Source organism: Phyllostomus hastatus, unplaced genomic scaffold (genome assembly GCF_019186645.2).
Source record: "Phyllostomus hastatus isolate PE091 unplaced genomic scaffold, TTU_PhHast_1.1 phas_scaffold_755, whole genome shotgun sequence".
NCBI classification, from domain to species: Eukaryota; Metazoa; Chordata; class Mammalia; order Chiroptera; family Phyllostomidae; genus Phyllostomus; species Phyllostomus hastatus.
In genome coordinates this window covers 2,387,642-2,405,187 of record NW_025334039.1, presented here as the reverse complement: position 1 = coordinate 2,405,187, position 17,546 = coordinate 2,387,642, and the positions used below count along the sequence as shown (strand labels likewise).

Genomic DNA, 17,546 nt, shown 5'->3' with positions numbered 1-17,546 from the left:
CCAGCCCCAGCGACCAGGCTAGACGAGAGCCTGCAGGGGGACAAAGAGCACATTCTGCCCTGAGCCGGGGCGGGCCTGCGAGGGAGCCCAGCAGGCTGCTCCGGGGCCAGGGGCCTGGCCCTCTGGACCCGCTGCTTTTGTTCCCTTTCCAGCCACTCGAGGGCTGCGAGGCCGGTTTGCTCTGCAGGGGAAGGAGCTCTGCGCCGGACTCTGCCCTGCAACAAGGGGGTGGTTGTGTCTGAGGCGGTTCCCCGGGCTTGCACTTGGCGTGCCCTGTGGTGGCTGGGCTGGGGAGGCACAGGGGCTGGCTCTGTCAGTGTTCTTGCTCCTCGCCCCACTCCGCGGGGTCACGGGGGCCACGCCTGCTCTGAGATCGGCTTGTGTCTCTGAGCCATCGGCCAGAATGAGGAGAGGTCATGGCCCAAGTGCTCTTAGAACAACTCGTTCATCTTCCAAAGCCCACTGAGGCCCAGAGAGGGAGAGCGGCTTGGCCAGGTCACACAGCAAGATGGTCATAGAGCTTGGACCGCCCCGATCTCCTGGCTCCTAGTTCAGTTCTTTCATTCACCTGTAGCCTGTGAGGTCGTAGAAGTAAAAGAAAGGATGGAAACTCATGCCTGTTAACTCCTGCTATGTGCCAGGCATTCTGTGGGGGCTGGCTCCTTGTCTTTCTGACCCCCGCACCAACTCTGTGAGGAAGGTTTGGAGGTTTAACCCATTTTACTGATGAGGAGACTGAGGCTCCGAGAGGTCACTGAGTGGCGGCGCAGGCTCCCAGACCCAGGTCCTGCCTGATCCCACCTCCGAGAGGCCACCCTCCCTCTCAGTCGGGATGTCACGACCTGCTCTCCCTCAGCTCGGGAGACCAGCCGCCTGGGCTCTTGCTGTCAATTCCCTCCACGATGCTGGGTGAGCCTTTCCCTCCTGCGGCCTCGGTTTCCTGGTCTGAGAAATGGGCAGGCCCGGGTCTTGCTGCAGCTTTCTGAGCCACCGTGATTGGTTCAGGGGTGGTCACGTGTGCCAAGTCAAGACTATTGATTGGTGAATAAGGCTTCGGCTGAAAGGATGGGGAACGAGGTTTCTTCCCACTGGACTTGAGCCATCAGGGTACAGGCCTGCAGCCACTGTGGGCCGCCAGGTGAGCGAGTGAGCTGGCCGGACTGAAGCCAGCAGAGAAGAAAGCCGAGCCGAAGCAGGTAGACTGAGTCCTACCTAGCCTGTGGCCTGGAGCCATGCCGCTGGAGTTTTCATCGCCACAAGCCGATAAGTCCCCTCTGGGGCTCAAACCAATCTGATCCGTGTGCTGACACTTGCAACCCACGGAGAGTTCTCAAAGGGGAGGAATGGATGTTGGCCTCTGCTGCGCTCACACAACCTGGGGTGCCATAGGCGCTCAGGTCCCCTCCACGGAGCAGATCTGCCTGGCCCCCGGGCCCGTGCGGGGCGCACCGCAGTTGCAGGCTTGCGGGCGGGATCTGCGGGCATGCAGGGAAGTGCGCGTGCTCGCGTGTGCGCATGCGCACCGCCGACCCCGAGAGCAGGCGACTGGCCCTTCTCCAGGCAACGGTGACTTGCAACAGTACACAGTCCTGAGGGGCCCTCTGCCAGAGCACGCTGCTGCCGCATTCACGATTCCCAGGAAATCGACTTCTCCCTCCTTACACCGAGACGGAACTGAGTCAGAGAGGACTGGACACCCCAATAGCCTTGGTTCCCTGACAAGGATGCTTCCATGCGGCTGTCAGCGCGGGGGTCGGGGTGGGGGGGACACTGGCAAGGACGCCCTGCTCTCTCCCTGCAGCAGCTGGGCAGGGCTGGAAACACCCTTGGATTTGGAGTCAGGAGATCAGGATTCTATTCTCAGCTCTGTCGTTGATCAGCTCTGTGACCCTGGACGAGTCGCTTTCCCCCTCTGGACTTTCTTCTTCCATCTGTAAAATGGGGTTCTTGTGGTACCTGCCCTGCAGGTGGTCATGGGCCATGAGGGAGACCGTGCCTAGGGGAGTGCCCTGTGGTTGGTAAGGCACTGGCCACAGGGCGGGGTGGCATTCCTTGCAAAGTCCTTGTTGTGGTCCTCACCCGCCTCCTACCACAGCTGCTGCTTCTCCCCGGGCCCCTGCTCGGTCCCTTACCTCTCCGTCATCGCCACCTGCTCCAGCATGGCAGAGCCTGTGTTGGCTTTCCAGTTTCCAGAGATGGAGGTTCTCCTGCATCAGAACAAATAACACAGTGAGGGCACTGGGGACACCTGTCACGGCTCTGCTTTCCTTCTTTGCTTTGGCTGCTAGGAGGCTCCGATTCAAATATCTGGCTCTCATTATGACGCCTATTCTTAGGTACACATCCTGTCCTCAGCTTTATTTTTCACGTCGACTGCCTTGTTTCTTGGATCTTAGGTATCTTTTTCAAAGCTACCTTGAAACTGAAAAATTAAGTTTAAAAACCATCGACACGAATGACGCCATCCCTCACGCCTTAGCGGTGTGAGCCCTGGGGACTCTGGCATGTTCTGACGGCCCAAAACATAGGGGAAACAACCCTCGGGGAGGAGCGGTCACTTTCCCATGGGGAAGAGCAGGAGGTCCCGGTTCTCCCCCTCCTCGCAGGTCCCTCGTCTTCTCTGCCAGGCAGCAGCCAGCCCGGCTTCGGGTGCTCTGCTGCCCAAGGCGCTTTCCTGTGTCGGGGCCTCCACACCCCTCTCCCCTTTGCCTGACCCAGGCTTTGTCTCCATCGTTCCCTCCCTAAGTCCCACTCCTCTTTCAGGTTGCCTCTGAAAGGCGACTTCCCGGCAGCCCACCTTCCCCATCAAGTGTAGACCCTCCCACACTCCCCCTACACCGATGTTCAGTCCCGCCACTGCCGCTGCCGTCTGCAATGACTGCTTCAGCGTCTCGTCGTCCCTGAGGGCAGGGGCCACGTCTGACTCGGCCCCGGCGTCCAGTGGGACCCGGCCGGTAGCAGGTGAGTGAGGGGCTGTGGGTGCACACCAGCCACCCCCGGTGGCCGGCACACACTCAGCAAAGACTGACCGAGTGTAAACAAAGCAGAAGAGGTAAGGCCGTTCGTTTCCCGGCCCAGGGCAGGCGTGAGACTGAGATGAAAGGGTGGCTGGGGAGAGGAACTGCTACAAACACATGTTCTCCTAAAAGAGAAGCGACGGCGTGTCTGAGGAGAGCGGAGAATAACGGATGGCGGATTAGGAGAGTCACGACTGCTGAGGGGCATGGATAAGCAGGGACACCGATACGCTTCCTGCCGGTTCAGCTTCATTCGTGTGAGCTCAGCGGAACTCCGTGCAGTTTGGCGAACACTCATGGGCCCCCCTGACATCCGGGGGAATGGTCTGAGGGTGCAGAGGGGACCCCTCCTCAGGCTGCTCTCAAACACCCAAGTCCAGGCATGGTGGCAGTATCTGTCCACGTAGGGAGAGGAGAGCTCGGGGGAAGCACAGAAGCCACCGGCGTCACTTACTGTGACCCCGGAAGGCCGCCGTCGAGATGCGTCTGCGGGGTGAGTGGGGACTGCCACAGCGGGGTCTCCCGGGCGAGCGAGGGTGCACAGTGGTGAGAGTCAGACAGAGGGCGTGTGACCCTCGGTCCAGCGGTTCGTGGCCGTGTCACTGCGGTCAGCATCTCTGACTCTTTACTGTCTCATTGGTAAGATGGGAACTAAAGTACCGTCCTTATAGCGTAATTATGTAGATGAAAGGGAATATTCCCATAAATCTCTTAGCGCAATGGGTGCTCCGACTCTTTCTCGGAGAGTGGAAACGAGAAGGGCAGGCACTGCCATGCCAGGAGCGGCAGGAGCGGCAGGAGCGGCAGGAGCGGCAGGAGCGGCAGGAGCGGCAGGAGCGGCAGGAGCGGGGCCAGACCGCTCTCCCTCCAAGAAGATAAGGAGGGTGAGAGCTGACGTTCACCGAGCGCTTTCTGTGTGCGAGACGCGGTCTCAGGGCTTCGGGAGCCCTGGCTTGTTTCAGCCTCACTGAGCCTAAGGAGACGGACATTATTTTATCATCATCCCCACTTAGTGGCAGAGGCCACCAGCCCGTATCTGCGAAACTCCATGCTCTTCACTCGGACTGTCCCGGGCACAGCCCGTCGCAGGCTTGGGGCGAAGGGCCGGTTGGCCCCGACGCGATGCAGCTGCCAGAATGTATGATGGACTGTAGACCGACAAAAGGAGCGGTCTATGTTGCAAATGTAGGACATTGACCTCCTCATTGAAGGGGGCGGGGCCGGGGGTAGAGAGGAGCCGGCGGAAGGAACGGCGGAAATGCGGGGAGACTGTGGCCGAACACAAAGGGAGCTGTGCGCGAGCCAGCACCGCGGTTGGTAGTGCGTTCCTCGTAGAGCCGAGGGTCCACGGTTCTGCAGCCGCCCACGCACACTGGGATTTTCACAAATGAGGCGGTGGATGGCGGCCGGCGGACGGCGGCAGCCAGGATCTTCCCCGTCGGCCGGGAAGTCCTGGGAAGCTAAAATGAACCATGTGGCTCGAGATGAAAGTCCGAGGCCTCACTATGATCTCGATTTAGCTTTAGACACAGACGATATTGTTAGACAGAAATAATTCCAGATACGCGTGTGTGCACGGGTTAAGGCGCCCACACACCTCTCGCAGGTCTGCGGGCTGAGCAGACCTATGAGGACACTCGGTCGGCGAGGAGCTCAGAGGCCCCAGGGCTGGGCAGCAAGTGGGCGGGAAGGCAGGGAGAGCGGTCAGGGGCGGAGAGGGTGTTCCACCCCAGGTCAGCTGCGAGCCCCCTCCCTCGGGCGCGGGCCAGCGCAGGGGCCAGGAGATGCTGTAACTAATGACAAATGGGAGCTGTCAGGGAAGAAAGGCTGGGCATAAAGAATGGAGCGATGAGGTAATCCTCAAGCAGAGAAACTGGGACAAGGTGTAGTCAATGTCAAGTGGGAACTTGAACAATGAGGAGAGGAGGACCATGGCATCGAGACGGACGGTGGAGGTTTTGGGGGTGCGCTGGACCGCAGCACGAAAACGTTCCCTAACTCTGAGAGGGCAGGGGGGAGGTGGCGTCTGCACCCGAGGGCATCCGAGAGTGGTGACGGGTCTGGGTGGCCCCTGGGTGGAAGAGAGTGACGGGCAGGACAGGGCAGAAGCTCTCCTCAAGGACTGGCTCCGCCCCTTTGGAGGAAGCTGGCCAACGGCCTGCACCCTCTCCTGCTTCCCCGGCGGTCACAGAGTGGACTTGTTACAACAGAGGCTGCACGGCCTGCCAAGCCCCAAGCTGCTCTCCAGCCCTTTACAGAAAAACCTGCTGGCCCCTGGTCCGGGCAATGCAGGGGGCGCAAAAGCAACCCTAGCTCATACCTCGATGGATGTGTAAGGCTGCGACAGACAAAACTTTATTTACAGAAACAGGTGGCAGCTGGACGTGGCCTGTGGGCTGCGGTTTGCTGACCCTGACCTAGAACACAAACTCCAGTGCACACAAGTGCCTGGAGATTTCCAGCCGTCCGCAGCCAGCCATTGCGGTTCTCTGGGATGGAGCCATCCTCACGGCCCGGGCTCCATCAGTGCTTGGCAAACAGGCACTGGCTGGCTCTCCGGGGCCTCATCATTTCAAGTGGGACCAACAACAACAACATTCCAAAGCGAGAGACAGAAGCCTTGGAGCAGATAAGAGGTCTCTAAAGACTGACCCTCCCAGCTCGCCGAGAACGCCCACGCATCCTCACGGCCGAGGCTCCGGTGCGGGTCACCCTGGGCCCGAGCCCCCCTGGGGTGGACGTGTCTGATGTTCTGTCTCTCCTTCCTTCCCCCTTCTCCACGGCACCTCTACTTCCCCTGGGGAACGCCCGGCCCAGGCCCCACGGCGTCTGGCGGCCCTCTGCACTAGAGTCGGGCTAATCAGACTGTGTCCATGAAATCACAGCCTTGACATGAGCCCTGGACGTGCTCAGGGCAGATCCACTTCCCACTCGGGTCGCCATGAGGACGGTCTATTGCTTCTGGCTGCCCTGGGTCCTCAGATTTCTGAAACTGGTAACTGAGTGATTTTGTCTGCTTGCTAGTTTGTTTCGAGCTTCTGAACGTCCGTGGCTTCCTAATAAATCCCCTTTATAAAGCTCGGTCAAGTGAGGCCCCTGTGGTCTCTGTTGCTGGCAGCCAGGGACATCCGACACAATCTCCTAACTGGTCTTATCGGTTCCAGAGAGAGCCCTTTGCAGCCCACGGCCCCAGAGCCACCTTTCTGTCAGTTCAGATCAAATTGTGTCACTTCTCTGCTGGGAACAGAACAGAGGAAAACCTGAAACCTTCAGCAAGGCCTTCAAGGCCTTCCCTGGTTTGTCCCCAAGTTTCTCTCTCGGTCTTGTCTCCTAGGACATGCGTGTTGCATGTACTTGACATTCCCCCCAATGTGCCACGTGACTTTCTTCCCCTGGGCAGACAGCCCTCGTTCGGGTGGACACGAGGGAACATCAGCCCTGCACTGCAGAGACCAGGGAAGCGGTCCGGGACAGAGACAGTGGGGAGACTGGTGCTGTGCTGACGGGGCTCTGCCTGGGGCTCTCCCTCCTCCCTCCCCTCCGCCCCGCCCCCAGCCCCACTGGGACTCACATGTAAGCCTTGTAGTTGGATCCGATTTTCTGGATGCGAATGTCGTACTTGGAGTCGATGAAGGCCTCGGTGGTGGCGTAGGTCTTGGCCATCGCCACCATGCTGGTGATGTCCTGGTAGTCGTGCTGGTTTTCTACTTTGATCTGTGTGGGAGCAGGAGAAGGCGAGTGCCACCCACCCGGTGGCCACCGAGCACCCACCCAGGGCCGGGATCCAGTGCTCCGTACACAGTGACCTGGAGAAGGTCCCCCACCCAGCAGGGGACACGAACCTAGGAAACAGGTCATTCCGCTGCCCGCCTGTAGAAGAGAAAGGGACCACTACTTGGGGAGTCACGGGAATCCTTATAGGAGAGGTGAGGGCTGAACATGGTTTGGAAGAAAAATTGGATTTTCAGATGGACTGCACAGCAGGGGACTCTCCGGAAAGGGCTGAGGAAGGGCAAAGCAGAGAAAGAAGGAGCCGCTTGAAGTGGGGGGACGGGCAATAGGTGCTGACCGGCCGATGGGGCAGGAAGGTGGGGGCCGGCTGGAGGGGGTCATTGGAGAGCAAACTATAGGGCAGAGAACAGTCCTCAGTAGCTCAGTAAGGGGCTCCCTGAAGGCTCTGGACAGCCCCTGAGAGAAGGAGAGGGCTTTACAGTAGAAAGAAGCCCAATTTGTGTTTCAGACAAAATCACAAAACAGTCGTACAGAAGGCTGAACAGAAGGGTGTGGCACGGGGTAGACACCCGTCAGAAAGAAGGGAGTGTGTGAGTGTGTGTGTGTGGTGTGTGTACGTGGAGGGTGTGTGCATGTGGGTTGTGTGTGTGTGAGTTGGTGGGAGAACAAAATCACTCAGTTATCCGTTTCAGAAATATGAGGATCCAGGGCAACCCCAGATGCATAGTTTGTGGTGAATGCACGCGGCGGGTTTGCACGTGTGTGATGTGTGTGATGTGTTGCATGGGTAGCGTGTCGGATGTGATGCTTGTGCATGCAGGCAGTGTGTGTGTGCCCGTGAGTGCACACGCACTGGGCAAGGCTAGCTCTGCTAGGCCAAAGGCCTGGGGGAGAAACTCACACTGTTTACAGGCCTAAGGCCAGGAACACCGAGAGGTGCCCCTGAGGTCAGGGAGAGGTCCCTGGAGAGACTCCAAGGCCAAGTGCAGGGGATGAGGCCAAGGCTCTGACGGCAATTTAAGACAGAGCACAGGCTGACTCTGAGTGGCTACAGACAGCTGGGTGGGCTGTCCCCTACCCTGTCACCCTCACCTGGACCACAGAAGGGGTCTGATGCTCGGCCAGAGGTGGGCCAGAGCCCAGACCCCCTGGAGGGGCCGGGTGGGTGCTGGCAGCCTGTGCGGGAGGCTGTCCTGTCTCCACAACCTCTCCTTCTAGCCCTTTCCTGCCTCCCTCCGAGGCTCAGCATCGCCCTGACAACTCCGTTTCTCCATGATGCTGCCCACTCACGGGTACCCGGCCTCCCGTACTTACAGGGCTTCCTCCCGGCCCCTCTGTGGGACCCAAAACAGGGCTGTGAGGCAGGCAGGGTGGGCATGAAAATGACCATTTAACAGGGAAACTGAGATTTCTGGCCTTGTCCAAGGCCACAGAGCAGCTAAACACAGAGCTGGGAATGCAGACAACGGGCTCCCAAGGCACAGCCGCTGTCTGAAGCATCTCAGCGTGTCTACAAGGCTGCTCTCCCCACCCTGCCCCCCCTCAGACCGCGGACAGCGATGGGGAGACAGGCTCAACAAACCTCTCTTCTTGGCTCTTGGGGAGGCCCTGCCTCTCAGCGGTGACCCCGAGTCCCGCTTTGCAGGGAACTTCAGGGTGACCAGGCAAGACTTCCCTGTTTCCCATTCCTTTCCAAGCCCACCAGCCTTTCTTTGTCCCAGTGCTGGTGACCTTGTGCCCGCTCCCACTCATGGCCCAACCTTCCCTTTGTCCTAGGATGTCTAGGGCTGATGGCTTGCTGTCCCTTCCTCCTCCAGAAATAGGACCCCCTCAGGTTTATCTGAGCAGCTGGTCTCTTTGTTCCAGCCTCCCTAACAGGTAGAAATGGCCAAGTCTCCAAGTCTGGTCAATGAAAATGTAGACACGATGTGAGCAAACTGGGGGTGGTGCCTTGAAGACAAAGGGAATCTTCCCTTTCCCTTTCCCTTCCGGTTCTTCTGCCTGGCTGGGGTGCAGACCGGGTGGTGGGGGCTGGAGATGCCCTCCTGGACCACAGGATGGAAGCCGCACGTTAAGGATGACTGAGTCACGAGACGGAAGGAACCTGGATTCCTAGCATCGCGGAGCCCCCAGTCAACCCTTCCACTACGTATGCTCAGCATCTTACATCAAAGACAAGCACACCTTAACTGGGCGTAAGCCATTGTTACTTTGATCTTTGGTAAAGCAGCCAAACTCTGTTTCTACCATGTATTTCTCGCCTCGGTTCTCAGCCGATTCCTCAACCTTTAGATCCACATGGGCACGGGTCCTCCATTCTCCTCCCGTGGTTCCTGCTTTTCAATACCCCAGTCCCTCACTGCTTCCTCTGTCCCGTCACCCTCATTTCCCACCCACTCCTGAACCCCCTTCTTCAGCTTTCACTCTCCACCCCCGCACTGAAACTGGTTTGGCAAATGCCACCTTTGACCTCCTCATCGGCGAATCTGATAGACCCCTTTGACCCTCGTCCTGCTCTGGTGCTCGGTGGCCTCTGAAACTGGCGAACTTCGTGGAATGCGATTTTCTTCTGGTTCTCTTCCTTTCGTTCCCGGCTGCTGCTTCACCGTCCAGATCGCCTCCACCTCCTCCGACAACCCCTTCAACAGTCACAGCATTTTATCCTCAGCCACCAGTTGGGATCCGGTAGAGAGAGTCAGAGCTAACAAAGTGCAAGGATGTTGGGGGTGGGGGGAGAACTTGCGGTGACGGCTTGTCTAATTCAGTGTTGTCACTGGTGGCTCGGAAAGGACCGGAACTTCCACGCCTGGGTTTCCCAGACAGCACAGCACACAAGGCAGGCTGTCTCAGAGGCGTCTGGTCGCCCACAGCATCCACTCTCTTCTTCCATAGTCTTGAAACGCGCTGCGCTGGGGGTGCAGGACTGCCTGGAATGAGCCGTACACCCCTCCATCACCCTGGCACCCGTGTGTGGCCACAGACCACATTTTGGCCAATAGGATGTGAACTGACATGGGGGCTGAACTTCTAGGTCTTTGCTTCCTCCTTCCCTCTTCCTGCTGCCTGGAGTGTGGGCTGTCTTTGACCTTGCTCCAGAAGAGCATTACTCCAGGAATGAATGAGCTGCAGGATCCAAGGAGCCTGGGTCCTTGGAACCAAGGAGTTTGCACACCAGCCCTGGGCAGCTTTGGGCCAGACCATTATGCGAGAGAGAAAGTCCTGCTTTGTTTCAGCCACCTTAGGCCTTTGTTACAGCTGCTGAACTCTGTCCCCCAAGTGCCAGAGGAGCCCTGAGTCAGTATTTGCTGAGGTGTGATGCATGCGTTCATGTGTCCGCAGTGCAGACAAAAAGAGAGCAGAGAGAGAAGGCAGAAGTGTCGAGGCTGATTTAATTAACTAGTCGATGAAGTAGTGGCCAGTCCATCCTCCCTCTGCAAACGCTTCTCTCCTCTTGTCACTTGGTGTCTGGGGTGGGGGTGCTCAGCCTGTCCTTTCCAGGAGTGAGCATGTAAGTCCGGACTCTCAGACTCTCAGACTCTGGGCTTTTCCAGAACCCCAGCAGAGGGCCTGGCCCAAGGTTCCCAGCAATTCTATGTTCTTTTTTTTTTTTACTTTTTGATATTTATTTATTTATTTTTAGAGAGGGCAGGGAGGGAGAGAGAGAGAGAGAGAGATAGAGAGAGACATCAATGTGCGGTTGCCGGGAGCCATGGCCTGCAACCCAGGCATGTGCCCTGACTGGGAATCGAACCTGTGATGCTTTGGTTCACAGCCTGTGCTCAATCCACTGAGTTATGCCAGCCAGGGCTAATTTTATGTTCTTTTCCTTGCAGAGGGCCTCCAAACTGTATAATGCCGGGCCCTGTAAAACCGACTGCATGCCTGCCCTCACCCATGTCTGTCTCCTGTTAGACTGCGAGCTTCTCCAGGACGGACAGCGTGTCTCCTTCCCAGTGGCGCATTCAGGATGCTCTAAACATGTTGGCTGGGTTGAGTTGAAGGAGATTGGCTACCGATCCGCTCATAGCTTGGGAAGGGGCAAGGGAATAAAAGGAAACATAAGGGAGCTTGGAAAAAGGCAAAGAAAACGTGTCGCAGGAAGACTGAGGTTTCTGAAAATGCTCGGAGTGAATTCTACCACGACCCCTTGAGAATCTGAGGAAGGCAGGGACTCCGGAGAAGGGGACTGGTGGCCTGAAGCCAGGTGGGTGGGTGGGTGCCGGAGGGGACTCTGGCAGGGTCCTCAGGCACAAAGGCTGGGGGTGGTGAGGGAAAGGGTGCTGGGGAGGAGCAGCCACAGGGGTGGTAGGATGGCTGCTGGCCTGGCGAGGGGTCTTGGCATCCGCTTTGATTACTAGCTGGAACCCCCTCCAAGGGGTCCCAGACACAAGCTGACAACAGAATGTCCTAAATAAACTGTGAGTCAAGGTTATGCATGTGTGCCCTGGTGTTGGGACCCCCGTGAAGTCCCAGTGAAGTCCTTGACTCCGAAGACTCACCCACACCCCTGCCTCCCTCTGCCCTTCTCTCCTCTCCTTTCCCCCTTATCTACCTTCACTCTCTCCCCTGTCCCCCCTCATCCTTCCCCTTGCCTTCTTCATGGCCTTCTCTCATCCCTTTCCTCCTACTTTTAAAAATATTTTTTAAAAAAGATTTTATTTATTTATTTTTAGAGAGGGAAGGGAGGGAGGAAGAGGGAGGGAGAGAGAGAGAGAGAGAGGGAGGGAGGGAGGGAGAGAAACATCAATGTGTGGTTGCTGGGGGCTGTGGCCTGCAACCCAGGCATGTACCCTGACTGGGAATCGAACCTGGGACACTTTGGTTCACAGCCTGAGCTCAATCCGCTGAGCTACGCCAGCCAGAGCTCCTTTCCTCCTACTTTTAATGTCATCCCTCTCCTTTCTGTCTCGTCTTCATTTTTCCGTCGTCACTCTTTCTTCTCTCTTCTTTCTCCTTCACCTCCTCCGCTCCCTCTCTCTGCCGGTTTTCCTGGGCTCCCTCTAAGGGTTGCCTTTCTCCTTCTTTCTGCTTTCTATTTCTTCTTCATCCCCCTCCCTCTGACTCTTCCACCTGCTTCCCCTCACTGAGTCCCTGGTCAGTTTCCCACACATTTCCCCTCTCCTGCTTTTTGAGTTGCGTTGCCTCCCTCGTGTGTGTGTGCACGTGTGTGCACGCGTGTGCATGCACAAGTGCACTCCAGCCCGAGGGTGAGCAAGGAGGGCGAGTGGAAGCCGGGAGCGAGAGACATTGGAGACAGGAGTCAGGATGTCGTTCTGAAACTCAATGGGATTCATTCAGAGGTCTCTGGAACATTCAGAATGTTTCAGATTCCAGCCTGGGACGGGAAAGCCATCTTCTATATCCTCGACAGATTGTCCGCTGCTGCTTGAACCCCTCCAATAGCGGGGTGCTCACGACTAGGCCAGGCAGCTCGTTCCACTTCAGAGAACTCATTCTACTGTGGATCACACCGAGAGGGAACGAATGGTCCCAGTTATTGATCACGCAGGGCAAGTCCCCACCCTTTGCCTTGGGTCTGTTCTTCATCCACTTGAAGGGAGACACCCAGGTGTGCCTGCCACTCTCTTCTTTAACCCACCCTAACGAGACCTGACTCCAGACCCTTTACCACCTTCAGATGCGCGCACGAGACAACATCTTAAACCACGTGGGACCTGGAATTACACACCATGCTCTACATGCCGTTTCACCACGGAGACCGGTGACAACTGTCACGGTGCTCTAGCCGGAATACGTCTGCACAGCCCTGTCTCAGGGCCTTTGCACCTGCCGCCCGTCCCCTGCTGACACGGTGCACACCCTCCCTTCATTCTAGTCTCGGCTCCAGCATCACCTTCTCAGAGCTTCTTCTCTGGCTACCGTGTAGGAGGCAACTCTTCCCACCCAGCGCTCCTCATCCCGCTGAGTTTCTCTCTGTAGCACTTCCGTCACTACTTCGCACAGCGATCTATGTGTTTGTTCGTTGTCTTTCCTCCCCGCTGGTCCACCGAACATAAGCTCTGCAGAACACGGTATTTCTAGCACTTACAACAGCACTCAGGGAATAACAGGTTTGTACATTTGCTTAATGGTAAAATAAATACATGTAAGCATCACAGATATGTTTTGAGTGCCCGTTATATCCAGATAATTACTCAGTGTTTTTGCAGGTATGATGCTGGAGGCTGGGGATGCCATAGGGAATGCAAGATTTATGACTGTTATTCCAGGGGGGCTTTGAGCCTATTAAAGATCTTGCCTATTAATGCTGCTGAATGCAATGGCAGCTTTTCTAAGATCCATATGAGACCTTGTCTAAGCTAATATCTCCAGGTCATTTTTAAACACACGATCCCGAGAATCCATGTCTCTCGAAGCTTAGACGCCAGTGATTTTATTCCCAGAGCAGGTTTTCATGTGGGGATAACCGTGAAGCTGTCGTGTTTGCCTCTGCCCTCTCATCTCCCGCTGTTGACTCTGTCGCCAACCTGTTAAGGATCCCTCTCAGCTCGCCCCACACCTGTGATTTTGGTGCACCCTTCCTACACCTAATTCCAGCTCTTTGACCTTATTTAAGTTACTTCTCTGAGCTTGAGTTTCTTTGTCTGTTGCATGTGATGATAACAACTACTTTGCAAAATTATCACGATTTTTAAATGAAATTATAACGAATGTCCAGGGACCTCCTTCACACAGTGTCTTGCACCCAGCAGATGCTCAGTAAAAGTTGGTTCTCTTTATTTGGATAACCATTGAGATTCTTTGCTGACACTGAAACATCAACCACCACTTTTTATTTTTAGAGAGAGAGGAAGGGAGGGAAAAGAGAGGGACAGAAACATCGATATGCCAGAGAAACATCAATTGGCTGCCTCTGGAGTACCCCCAACTGGGGACCTGGCCCACAACCCAGGCATGTGCCCTGACTAGGAATCAAACCTGTGGCCTTTCGGTTTGCAGGCTGGCACTCAATTCACTGAGCCACACCGGCCAGGGGTCAACACTTCTTAACACAGTTAGTTATGCATCCAGCTACAAATCTACCTCCTGTATAATTATCCTAAATAATGAGGAAAAGTTCTACTTTGTAGATGAATTCCAGCTCATAAATGCAGAAGCAGTAAGAGCATTATAACCTCACCCTTCTGCAATAGTCCTCCTAACGCAATAACAGATCTAGGCAATAAGGATCAAGGCCAAGGCCACTGGGAAAGGCTGATGGGGAGCTCCTTAATGCACAGACCAGGCAGACCACCCCTGGACCCACTGATCAGTACTCAGTCTGAAAAGAGAGACAGTCAGACATGACTATGTCTCCATATACTCCAGAGAAACACTCACTACCAGCTAGAAGGTATTCTTGCCAAAACCCAGGACCTGAATCAGATCGAGTGTCTATGTCCGACCCCCAGTGTACAGGAAAATGCAGGCCATACAGAAACACCATGAAGCTGTAATCAGCCAAGTTCAGAACGTAGGAAATTCTGCAGGAAAGGAACCATTTTTTTCTTCCAACGAATAAATGAAAAGAAAAAAAAACCCCAGAGGGAAGGAAACTGTTACAGATCAAAAGAGGCTTGCATCACGCTGACTGAATGGCATAGGAAGCCTTGTTTGGGTCCAACGAGAACAAATCATGAACAGGGGACTACGGAACATGGATTACGTATTTGACGATACCGAAGAATTATTGCTAAGTTTTTGGGTGTAATGATGGTATTTGAATATGTTTAAAAAGTCCTTATGTTTTAGAAATATGCACTGAAATATGCACAGGTGGAACGATGTGATTTTTGGGATTTGTTGCAAAGTAATCTGGTGAGTCACAGAGACGAGCTGGATGTGTGGTTGTCGGGAACTGGGCACGGGGGCACGGGAGTGACCGCCACTGGGCGTGGGGTGGTGGTGATGTCTTGGAATTGTAGAGTGGGGAGGGTTCCATCTTGTGAATATACTAAAAAAAAAAAACCCCACTGTAGTGTACTTTTTAGAAGGGCAAATTTTACAATATGAAAATTCGATGTCATCTTTAAAAAATGAAGAAGTACCTGGGGGTGTTTGAGAGGACGTGGGGAGGGCGTGGAAGGTAAAACTGACCGTCACTGACCAGTGGTTGGGGTTGGGTGATTGTGTACGCAGGGATACGGTTGGCCATTTTCTCTTCTTTTGTGACGCTGGAAAATTTTTACCATCATAAAAGGTTTTCAAAAAAAGGACTAAAGAAGTTAAGACCTTTCATCATCATAAAAGGTTTGAAAAAAAAAGGACTACAAGGGGGGCCATAAAATTGTGTTTAGAGGTTAAAAGTGCATGTGGCAATGTCTGGCCAGGGGTGTGACCCTTTTATGTGTCTGTTTCAGAAAGGAAATTCTGGTCAGTTCTGTGATTCAGTCTTCCTAAGAGGGAAAACAGCCAGGCACCTAAGAAAAAGTTACAACCATTCTTGGAATTAACGTCAGTGTAGTAAAGTTCTGGGCTCTCCTACAGAGGGGAGGGGAGGGGAGGGGAGGGGAGGACGCTGTGCATTGTAACAAGTGCCAGCCGTGCTGTCTGCAGTTCCCCTAATGTCCCTGCACGTAGGCTCCCTCACCCCCTTAAAGCGTGGTCTGAAGAAAGTGGTTTGCAGATGGCCCATAACGTGCAATCCAGCAATCGCTCTGATCTGCTTTTTACAGTTTGCGTTTTATTTGGAAAACTAAAATATATATGTACACATGTCTATGGCAAAAACGTCAAAAGTATAAAAAGGAAATTTAATTTAAAGGTATAAAAGGAGAAGAAATAAGTACCTCTCTTACTCTAAACCCTTGGTGATTCGATTTTTTTGGGGGGTTCTCTTTGGGAAATATTCTGTGAATATAACAATTTAAGAGGAAGTAAGATGGGTCTCCTCCTGTGTGTGATATCTGGTTTTATGTGTCGACCTGGCTGAGCCTGGTGCTCAGATCTTTGATCAAACATTATTCTGGCTGTTTGTGGGAGAGGGTTTTGGATGAGATTGACATTTCAGCTGGCGGACCCCGAGTGCTGCTGGCTACTGTCCAGAACCTGGGTGGGCCTCGTCCGACCGGCCACAGGAGGGACCAGAACACGAGGCCGACCTCTCCCGAACGAGACGGACAGACAGACAGACAGCCTGTGGGCTCCAACTGCAACATCGGCTCCTTCCTGGGTCTTCAGCCTGCCAGCCTACTCTGCAGATTTCAGACTTGGAATTGTGTAAGCCAATACCTTAAAATAAATTTCTCCCTCTCTCTCTATATATACACACTTGGTATTGCTTCTGCCTCTCTGGACAACCTTGACTAACGCTCTGTCTCAGAGCCAAGGCAAGAAGACAAAGACCGATGCCACCTCCCAGAGGAAGCCGTGCCTTAGACCACAGTGGCCACGGGCCAGTGGACTCGCTCACGTTGATATAACAAAGTGGTGTTGGCTGGAGATTAAAGAGGTGGAGATGGTGGTGTCTTTGGAAAAAGTTGTGGCAGCCGACTCCTCCCCTTGATGTGTCAGGTAAGGGCATGTGCAGGACCCTCAGCAAGACTGACAGGGGTTTGAGCAGCGGGGCGGGGCTGGTGCCCTGGGGTTGAATCCCTCTCAGGCCACCTGCAGCCGAGCACCTCAGCCCTTGGGTTACCCAGGCAAAGAGTGTGAGCGCTTCCTCTGGACCACAGTGGGGCTGTGCTGGGGAGGCACCAGCCCGGGGCCATTTAAAATCCTGTGTGGAGGGAGCAGGGGCTGAGGGAGAGAGAGAGGCTGCTGCCTCTACGGTCCAAGCCGCCATCACCCCTCAATGGGCCACTGCAACCATCTCCTTTAAAGATTCTCTTGTCCACGCCAAAAACCTCAGGCTGATTTCCTCAGAATCTCTGGGCCTTGGCCAAGGCATCAGTACTTTGGAAGCTCCCCAGGCAGTTGTGTGCAGCCCGAGCTAAGAAGCACAACCCTGGATCATGTGGATCCTGGTCATCTCTCTTTTCCTCTCAGCCAAACCTGGCCCCGCCGCCGTGCTGTTGTACTTGCTGTTCTTTCTGCTCCAGATGGTTTTCCTGAACACCTTCCTGTGGCCATGTATTTCAGGTCTCAACCCTGAGGACCCCGTAGTGCAGGCTTTTCCAACTGCAGTGGATCTAAGTAGCTATTCTTCCCTGCCCACTCTGGGAAGTCTCTACGGAATGACCCTGGTTTGTTATCATTCCTTTTTCATTACAGTCTTTGACTATGTGAAATTACTGTTCATGTGTGCATTGTGTCTCTCTTCCACTAATGTGGAAACCGACATGACCAGGGACCTCCTGTGTCTTGCTGGAGAGACAGCATAACAGAGTAGCTAAGAATGCAAACTCAAGTCCCAGCTCTCTCACTTACTAGCTGTGTGACTTCGGGGTAGTTGCTTAGCCTCTCTGTGCTCACTTTCCTTATCAGCAAAATGTGGATAACTTGTTGATAGAAAGTATCTACTACATATCCCATGTGGATAACTTGCTGGATTGTTGTTGAACGTGGAATGGTTGTTGAGTATTACATGAGATATTACATATAAATGGTTCAGAAGAACATTTGGCTCATCACAAGCACTTGATGGGTGGTAACTATCATTATTACCATTCCCTCTTATAACCCTAACACCCAGCATAGTGCTTGGCACGCAGTGGGTCCTCGATACGTATCTGCTGAAAGAATGGATGAAGGGGCCAGTGGTGGTGCTAGCCAGGGGAAGGGAGTCTGGGCAGAGGGGAAGGCGGTGCAACGGCCCTGGGGCTGGCGCTGCCTGTTGGAAAGAGGCTCACACACATG

At 54.7% G+C, this 17,546-nt stretch overlaps 1 protein-coding gene across 1 annotated transcript in view; it reads right to left on the bottom strand.

The window, feature by feature from the left end:
• The window catches only part of SYN3 (synapsin III), a 405,562-nt gene that overhangs the window by 15,240 nt on the left and 372,776 nt on the right, over window positions 1–17,546 (bottom strand). The window contains exons 8-9 of the mRNA XM_045826382.1: window positions 6,589–6,731; window positions 2,133–2,207 (exon numbers count right to left, since the gene is read on the bottom strand). Of these exons, the coding sequence (XP_045682338.1) occupies window positions 2,133–2,207; window positions 6,589–6,731 (218 nt within the window). The remainder of the gene's footprint in view (window positions 1–2,132; window positions 2,208–6,588; window positions 6,732–17,546) is intronic.